General features: G+C 36.7%; 1 protein-coding gene across 1 annotated transcript; it reads left to right on the forward strand.

Annotated features, from left to right (window-relative positions):
* Positions 1–218: 218 nt before the first annotated feature.
* LOC149843606 (spermidine synthase-like) lies at positions 219–9,360 on the forward strand. Its single transcript, XM_089999959.1, has 11 exons — positions 219–399; positions 1,899–2,101; positions 2,206–2,247; positions 3,074–3,150; positions 3,245–3,367; positions 5,385–5,489; positions 5,599–5,671; positions 5,947–6,018; positions 7,527–7,722; positions 8,332–8,464; positions 8,949–9,360. Exons 2-11 carry the CDS (start codon positions 1,924–1,926, stop codon positions 9,048–9,050), a joined length of 1,101 nt encoding a protein of 366 aa, XP_089856085.1. The 5' UTR covers positions 219–399; positions 1,899–1,923; the 3' UTR covers positions 9,051–9,360.
* The last annotated feature ends 287 nt before the right edge of the window (positions 9,361–9,647 follow it).

The following is a 9,647-nucleotide window of genomic DNA, read 5'->3' on the forward strand; positions in this document are numbered from 1 at the left end:
AATCACATGGGCGGTTGTTGTTCTGGTAAGGGTCCGCAACATAGACCACGTGGTACGTGTGCCTGTTGGAATGTGGGGGGCAAAACCGTCAATTCAGAAGGAGAATTATTCAAAAAAAATCATTTACTGCGGGTCCCACGTCTTCCCCCCATTCATCTCCCTCTGTCTTCTTCCCTCCTCCCTCTATTTATGCCAACCCAACCAGCGACAGCTTCTCCAACTCCGAGCAGCCACAGAGAGAGAGAGAGAGAGAGAGAGAGAGAGAGAGAGAGAGACGCAAGCTTTGTTTGATTCTCTTCTCTTCTCTCATTCTTCCCACTCTGCTTTTGTTGATCACGCGCGGTTTTTGTTGAAGCAAATAACTTTGATGCTTCGGAGTTTCGAGCGTTCGATTTTCAGGTAAATTTTTTGATGAACCGTCTCGCGAATTTCTTCTCTTCGTTTCGTTCTACTGAAAGTTTAGGCTAAGTTTTACCTCTGAATTTAGAGAATTCGCTTGCCGATCAGGATTCAATGCGTGGTTTTTTTCGAATACATTGCATTTTTTTTGCCATATCAATGACTGGCTTTTGTTTTTTAGTTCGGTGAAATCGGTCGAACTGGTTCCTTTATGGACATCTCTTTCTTTTTTAATGAATTTAGTGATGATGTTGCTGCGTCGCGGAATTATATGGTGAATTTGGTGAGATTGTGGAGGAATTTGAATGCTCTGTTTATTTATTATTTCAATGCTGTAAAATTCTCTTCTGGTTTTCTGCAAGATTAAATTTTAGAACCGTATTCACGGAAATTGCAGGCGATTCAGTTTTGAGTTTTTTTTTACATAATTTAATTTTGGCTTGGTTTAGTGAAAGTGTGAGCTTACTTCTAAATTGTTTTTATGCTCTCTCTCTCTCTCTCTCTCTCTCTCTCTCTCTCTCTCTCTATATATATATATATATATATATATATATATATATATATATATATATATATTTAGGTCATCAAAATAGTGTGATTAAGCTAAGATCTGCCTCCTGCTTTGGATACAGAAGTGAGAATTCTCACTGGGCCCCACAATTTTTTTTTCTTTTTTTCTACTGTTTGGGGTTCCCTCCCACAGAGGATATCATTTCCGTTTTTTACCCCTTAAACGAGGACAGAAGTAGACCCCCGCCTTTGTAATTCAGATTGCAATCTATGGAGGTCATAATCATAATGCTGAAATTACGGGGCTCATAAACATTTTTAGTTTTTCATATGCAGTGACGTGAATTCAAAATATATTCCATTGAAAATTCGCATTTACATGGTCAACCCTAAATGTAAACACAATCTAGTGACATGAATACTGATGCAATTTGTGTGCGCAATTCTGTTTTGCAAGGGTCTTGAAATTTGTTTTGTCTTTTTCTGTGTGTGTGTGTGTCCACAATTTGCATGCCATCAAAATTTAATGAAAGAATGGTACTGATTTTCCTTTTCCCTCTTTTTCCCACAATTGGGTTTTAATGTCATATATATATAATATTAAATTTTCGTGGAGATATGGTTCTTCTTGTAGACATCTAAAAATGCCTGTTGTGATAAATAAAAGATGTTATACATTTGATAACTGTACAAAAATTAGAGAAAAAAAAAACAGAACCGTACCCACTGATGAGCAAATACCGTGTACCTGTGAACTAAACAAAGTACCACCTACTTTAGGATGAGATCTCTGCTAGTCAACTTCAGGCCACTAGCAAGCAATCCGTACATGTAGAACATTAAAATAGCTTGTATCACTAGAACAACCCCTTGACGAATATCATCTTTCTTTGGAACATACCAATGTGGAGGTGGAAATTTTGACTTGGTTTTCTTTGTTGTTGACTATTGGAGTTTAACGTTTTATTGTATATTTGTACATGTTTTAGCTAGTGGCGAAGGAAAGTGGTAACAATGAGTGGGGAGTGCACATCTGAGAGGTTAGTGTGTCATGAGGCTCCAAAGGGAAGACATAATGACAAGAATGATTTAGCAAATGAGACATCTTTTGATGCAATACCCGATTCCTCCAAAAAATGTGTCGCTGAAGTTGTTCCTGGGTGGTTTTCTGTAGTACCCTTGTCGTCCTCAGGTAATTTCTAGTATTTTCAAGCTTTGATTGCTCAAGGTTCTACAAATTGGATTTTGTCCTGACAAAGTTATTTTCTTTTTTCTTTTTAATGGTTATCGCTGCAGGAGATCACAGTATTCAGTTCTACCACAATCCCATGTGGGCTGGTAAGTGTAGCAGCTGGATTACTATCGTTTGTCTGGATATATATTCAAATGTTATTCATCAGACAGTTAAATTTGCACTAATTTATTATTGAGACTTCATGGAGAATGTTTTGATATTTTCTCCTGCAAATTTAAACAAAAGTCTTTTGCTCAAGACTTAAAGTAAATCTGTGAGATGCATTGACATACTGAGAATTAAATTTGTGGCAGTAAGAAGTAACATGGGATTTTTCAAATCTGGAACTTCTAAATTTTGTGACAGCAAGTCTTTTGTCTGCTTTTGCTATTCCAAGCAACTGTTTCAGCTGATAAACTTATGGTAACCTCTTGAGGTGTTGTAACAATTGAAAGTGAATGCCAAAGTGCACATTGTTCTTCAAACTGGCATTCTGGCGGATAAATGGCCAAAAGGGTATCAGCCTTGTAGGACATCTTTGAAGACCTGATGGCATTTCTGCATTCTTCCTGGATCTAGTAATGCTTTCTTTCTTTAGGCCATATCACTATTTGATCAGTTCTTGTTTTTTTATGGAATAACTGAAAGGAAAAATTGTTCTTTTGTCAATCTCTCTCTCTCTCTCTCTCTGCGTTATGTACACTCTGATTTGGTTTTCTTGATGATCGAATTCTTTAGTATGTTTTTTCTTCACATTTCTACTTTTTCAGATTTTTCTTGAATTATAAGTGGCATATTTTGGTGATATGTTTATCATTGTAGGGACACAATCTCTTTTTTTTTGCTTTTTTGTTTTCCATATATTGTAATGTTCCTGTATTGGTGGTCTGTACACTTTTTCAGATTTTGATTTTAATTGCATGTTTTCAGGAGAGGCACAATCACTGAAAGTAGAGAAAATTTTATATCAAGGAAAATCAGAGTATCAAGAAATCTTGGTCTTTGAGGTTAGCCTTACACTGTAATATTAAAGTCTGGACATTAGATCATTCCTTTTGTTTTTTGAAAATTGTATTCAAATCCAGTCTTTTATTTGGGCAGTCAACATCATATGGAAAAGTGCTTGTGCTTGATGGCATTGTTCAGTTGACAGAGAAGGATGAGTGTGCCTACCAAGAGATGATAGCTCATCTTCCACTTTGTTCAATTAGATCTCCCAAAAACGTAAGACTAAATCTCTCATCATGAATTTGTAGTTTATGCTAGAACTTTGTTTTGGACTGTTCTGGGTTTTTTGCTCTTCAATATGCTTTATTGTTGCAATGCTCACAATAGTTTTTCTTTTTTTCTATTTGCTCTTTAACATGCTTTATAATTGAAATTCCTTGTAGATGCAGTCATTGTATTAGCTGGCTTTAATTTGTATTTTGTTTTGGAAGTGTTTGCATCATTGCTATAGCTTTAATGCTTCCAGTAGTAGATGTTGGATAATCTTTTATTTCTTGGGTTAACTACCTCTAATTTAAAACTTCAAAATTTTAATTTATTGCAGATACACATTGGATAACTTGCAACAGAATCATCTAGCTGTTAATCATGTGGATTTTGACATATTATTTTATGTAAAATTAAATTTCAAGAATTAATGCCACATTTGTAGTGATTAGATTGCCTTAATTTCTCAAACTATCTGAGCAACTCTGGCTGAGATCACTTATATTTGGGGTACTGGTGCCAATACTTGTTATCCTTCTGCACGTCCAGACTACGTGCATGCATTTAGATGGTTCTTTTGATGGCCTGCATCAACTCAGCTGTTATATGCTTTTCAGGTAGTCGTTGCTAGTAATGCACTAATGCTACAAATGGATTCAAAATCATGAAAGCAGAAAATGGCTGTCAATGAGTTCAGTTAGCTGATTGGTAACTGTTTCAAGGAAAGGATATCCATGAGTTTCTGTTGCAATAATTGCATTGTGCCATAGGAATAGATGGGATTAGTAGCTAGCCCCCCCCCCAAAAAAACAGGCTGTGGATACATCAAGAGTCTGTTGAGTTGCATTTGTAAAATATTAGCTTCCATCCTTCACCCATTTCTTTTATGTGCCAAGGTCGGAAGTATTGTTTGAATTTTTTATGTGCAATGGGCTTAGAGCCTAGTCTTGAGGAGGAACAACATCATGATGCATTAGCATTAACGATATTCTAGTCCCATCAGAACTTCAAAACAACCAAGCCTTGTTACAGTGTTTGTTGTAGTTCAATTACCATTTGGAGAAGATATTCTAAGATTCATCAATGCAACTTATGGCTGTAAATTTCTTTTTTTGGATTGGCATGACTGTAAAATTCTTGGTGTGTATCGTTTTTATTATAAGGAAACTAAGTGTTTTTATTTAGCCATCTCAAATTTCTTTACATCAGACTTTGTTCTTAGCTTGGAATTTGAAAAATCAAGAGAATGGTATGACCATCTAAACCAAATAAACCAATTTTAGGACAAGTATGGTCCAAGTTAAACAGGAGACCACTTTTTCTTTTTCTTTTTTTTTGGTCCAGATAACCACAATCAAAGATGTACTGTTAAAAAAGAAAAGAAAGAATTTTTATATGAAATTCTTCCTTTATAGATATAAAACAATGCCTATGGTTTTTGGGCAGTTTGTTCAGATAAACAAAGAAGAAAAGCCTGAAAATCCTGTTATCTATTTTGTTCACTGTACTGACGCAATTTTTTGTCAACACTTCTTCCTGAGGGTTAAATTAAGCTTTCCGAGGGAAAAATTCAGGCCTTGGATTCTAGGTATTTGAACATGTTAACAACTTCAGAAGAATAGGCTAGATCTTTGCCTTTAATTATTGTTTTGATCATCTTACAACAATTATGTCACTTGTCCGTGTTCCTGACAGTGGATATGCCATGACAAAAGTGCATCAATAGTTTTAATGCATTAATCCTGTAGACAATATAGTTGCATGTCGAGTTATATTAAGGTAATATAGCAATTGTCATATCTACAAATCCTAAGAGCAATTAGCGAATGTGGAGACCTGAGATACCATTAGTAAGTGTAACAGATTGTCTATGTAAGATGCAAAGTATAGGAATCCCACAACTGATGTACTGTTTGGACATTAATGCAAATTGTTGAAAAAAAGCTTTCCCTTTTTGCTGAGAAATTGAATCATTCCTGTTACATTTATCTGGTTATATATCTTTAATGATTGATGCTGAATGCAGGTTTTGGTTGTAGGAGGTGGTGATGGTGGAGTACTTAGGGAAATCTCTCGGCATCCATCTGTCGAACACATTGATATATGTGAAATAGATAAAATGGTCATTGATGTAAGTCGAGTCTTACATACAAGTGCCTGTTAGTGGCAACAATGCTTTGGAGCATGCTTGTTTTTTTGTCTAAGGACTGTTCTAATACATGAGCTGTTTCTTTTTATAGGTGTCTGAGCAATTTTTCCCAGAATTGTACATTGGATTTCAGGATCCACGTGTCCATCTACATATTGGTGACGGTATGCATACTTTTTCTTTCTAGTTTTTAGTTTTTGTCATTATAAATATTGTTTATGTGAATCTTGAATGTTTGGACTTGCTTTTCTAAGTGTGAATGCTTTATACACTCACAGCTTCTTACGAGTACCTTTCATTTACTATACAAAACCAATTTAAGTTATTGTCTTTGGTTTCTTGCTTGATGAAAATAATTTATTGAGCCGAGAACTGTGGTCACAGTAACTTTTGGTATTTGCTCATGCTAACTTTTGCTATTTATCTTCTTTCTCTGCAGCAACAGAGTTTTTGAGGAATGCACCAAGAGGATTATATGATGCAATTATTGTTGATTCTTCCGATCCAATTGGTACTCCTCACCATCTATTTTATCATTTTAGTTTGTTATTTTCTGAGTGATCATATTTGAGCAATGTTGATGAAACTGCCAAACTTGAATGAACTGTAAACAAGATCCTTGGGTTTTGAACCTCATAACTATCGTAAAATGAGCTTTATGACTGAAGTAGCTTGACTGAAATAGGCAATATCCAGCATGCCGTCAAAGTGACATGTGGATTTGAGCCACATGGCACAGTGTGGCACACCATGACATGTCAGGGTCCATATGTGTTGGGCCAGTTTTGCTCCAGAATTTGTTATTTTCACGACGTTTTAATGATCTCGACTTCAAAATCTCTCTCTCTCAAAATTCCCCTCTGTCCTGTGTGTTTGTCGTGTCCATGTCCATGTCTATGTGACACGCTAGAATAGGGTGGTCCGTTATCATGTTTATCATAGACCACATTTGGACGATGAATGGTCAAATTTTGGAAAAAACTAGTTGATTGTGGAAGCTAGGGGAATGTGGCACATCTTCACTATGTATGGGAATGCATTCAGCTGGGTCAAGTATCTAAGATCCAACCCTAGATTGACTGAGCAGAACCATACACAGTAGAACTGGTTCAGAATTGATACTTCAGGTCTCACTTGGTTTAGAATCTGTATTCATAGATGTAATAGGAGTCCTGCTACAAACCTGGTTTTCTAGATCCTTGTTTAAATAAAGTATTTGGACATATGAATTTAATAGAACTCTGTGCTAATAAAGTAGGTCACGTCATAGAATATTGAAAACTTGAATCATTTGGCTCATGTAAAGGGTTTGATTATTGGCTAGATAGTATCCTTCTTGTTTACCAAAATACCAAGTGTAGTTACTCTTTGTGGCCTAGTCCTAGTCAACCTCATTGTAGCTCAACTGGACTAAGTCCATCCAAATTTGGCTAGTGCTTCACTTGATTCTAGTTGTATGCATATACTCAGACCACATTAGACACTGATAATTTGGAAGGCCTATCCCTGGAAACCAGTACCTGATTTTAGGCTCACAATAGTTCAGTCTTAAACATGGCTTTTGGGAAAGCGTGAAAACATTTGGAAAAAGCTGTATAAAGAGTAACAAATTTTATGAACTACTATGTTAATATAGTGTCAAATCATGACTACAAATTCACAAGCAATATTATAAACAAAGCCAAATGAGTTCTGAATTCCTCTCGTATTCTCTTCATCTTCAGATAAGACAACAAATGACAGACAATGTCTCTGCAGCTTATGGAAGGAAAGGAAGATTAGTGAGAGTTGACAGCCTTCCATGTTGATTGTGGAAGGTGTCTTCTATTTTGCTTGCCAAAGAGCTTTAGGGAAATCAGTGCAAAAAATGAAAACATAATATTATACTGAATTCTGCAGGACTGCATGTCAATTTGTTAGAAGCAGTTGCAGTAGACAGGCAGTGTGTGCATGTGTGTGTGATGTAACTGAACCACTAATTTGTCTTCTTTTTCTCATCTATTGATCATTTTTATCCAGGTCCAGCTGTGGAGCTTGTTGAAACACCGTTTTTCAACTCAACCGCTATGGCACTAAGGCCTGGAGGTGTCCTTATTAATCAAATGGAGAGCATGTGGTTGGGCACAAAACTTATCCGTGACATACTCACTAATTGTGGTGATGTATTTAAGGGCTCAGTTCACTATGCCTGGACAAGCGTCCCAACATATCCCAGGTCTCTCTCTCTCTCTCTCTCTCTCTCTCTCTCTCCACAGATTCATATTTTGCAAGCACATAGTCCTTGTAGTTTCTAATTTCTTGCATTTCTAAGCTCCTTTAACTTGCATGAAAATCGCCACTCAGTTTGTAGCAAGCATTTAGCTGTACGTTAGCCTGCCTAGTGCCTGATGCTCTTCCATCTTTATTTTCTTGTTTTCATTTCATGACTGTCTTGGACATTATTCTTTGCCATCTATATTAGTGCATCTAAATTATGTTTGGTTGAAAACTTGTGTTGATTCCATGCAACATTTCATTGCCTCCATCATTTTTATCCATCAATTATTCTTTATACAATTAAATACTTAGTTTATAGCGTGTGGCCAGCATAGAACAATACCTAATTGACAAGATCCAAGAGCACGTGGGTCCAAAATATTGCGGTTGTAATGTAGTTTATGCATGCCCGAAGCTTGTTCCAAGGAAAGAATGTATCAAGAATGCTTCTCCTTGAAGATGTGGAGTTTCTTTTTAATCTATAAACTTCATCCCAGGCTAAAGCTTTTTAATCTACCATTCTGATTTTGATTTCTCATATTCTTATTTTATCTTTCTGGACTTGTAGTGGTGTGATTGGATTCTTGGTGTGCTCGACCGAAGGTGGCCAACCTATCAATTTCTTAGATCCCGTAAATCCAATTGAGAAGTTAGAAGGTGCCATGAACTCAAGGAAAGAGTTGAAATTCTATAATTCAGAGGTAATTATTCAGTTTCTAATTGACCATCTAGCACTCCTAAAGCGTCGAGTCAGGATTTGGGGGCTCTTAACTGATTTTATCAATTTGTTTAGTCTAGCAGAAAGTCTATTTCTTTATGAAAAGTTAGGGTTAGGACAATGGCCTTGAAGAGTTAAACCATTGAAGAACAGCAACCCTGGTGTCTGTTGCAAGTCTTTTGTCATGCATATGGTTTCCGACATCAGCCTTGCTATTTCTTTGGTATCAGCACCAAGTCTCTAGCCTGCCTGCAATAATGCTGATCATCTTTAGAAAAAAGAAATTCCACGAGTTTATTTCGCGTTATTTATGTGCCATATGTACGCTTCGCGAACTGGTTTTGAGTTTTCTTTGACTCCATAAACCATCGGCGTCATCAATTCTAGTGGCACCATTCTATATCTACCTACAAAAAGTGTCAGATCTGCACTTCAGAGTCTAATTGGTGTTTGTCTTTCAATCACAGATGCACAGAGCAGCTTTTGCCTTGCCAACCTTTATAAAGAGGGAGGTGAGCGGCCTTCTCCATGGCAGAGGCATCTCAAGTGAAGATGGTTCAAGGAATTGAGGATTTGCAAATGTATAGTAAATCATAAGAGATAATTTGTTCATTGGCCCAATCAAATTGTTTTGGTGTATGGATTGATATCATGTGAAACTTGGTTACATATTATAAGTATGAATTTTACTTCTTGAGCTGCTATCTTGGGAAAATTTGTGGCAACCATTATAATTTCCGAGTATCATTGTAATTGCGGTTTCGTTGCCAAGCAGGCTCTCTTTTAACCTTCTATTTTATGTACACCTATGTTTATGTCTTGTTGGGCGAGATGTAATCTTTATTGTCAATTGATTGTCTTGCTCGACTCCAATTCGACTCCAATTCGACAAAAGAAAGACTGAGCTCCTCTCTCTCTCTCTCTCTCTCTCTCTTGCCAATAACTGGGTCACTTAATGGGCCTGGGGTCGCTTAATGGGCCTGCCTCCCTGTGAAGTAAATCACGGTTGGGGTCACCTGTTGAAAAAGAGGAAGCGCAAACCGAATGCAACCACTTTTCAAACGGAGGCAATGACAACAAAGTACCTAGAAGAAGAACACTTCTATGTCTTGCACATAACACATAGAATAATTCCTTCCACCCAACTCCAAAATAAAACTCTTATC

This window comes from Nuphar pumila, chromosome 3 (genome assembly GCF_984573655.1).
Source record: "Nuphar pumila chromosome 3, dmNupPumi1.hap1.1, whole genome shotgun sequence".
NCBI classification, from domain to species: domain Eukaryota; kingdom Viridiplantae; phylum Streptophyta; class Magnoliopsida; order Nymphaeales; family Nymphaeaceae; genus Nuphar; species Nuphar pumila.

Coding starts and splice junctions, on each gene's coding strand:
- LOC149843606 (XM_089999959.1), top strand. CDS start 1,924: ATGAGTGGGGAGTGCACATCTGAGAGGTTAGTGTGTCATGAGGCTCCA. Junction 5,672..5,946: donor CCATCTACATATTGGTGACG/GTATGCATACTT, acceptor CTTTCTCTGCAG/CAACAGAGTTTTTGAGGAAT. Junction 8,465..8,948: donor TGAAATTCTATAATTCAGAG/GTAATTATTCAG, acceptor TTTCAATCACAG/ATGCACAGAGCAGCTTTTGC.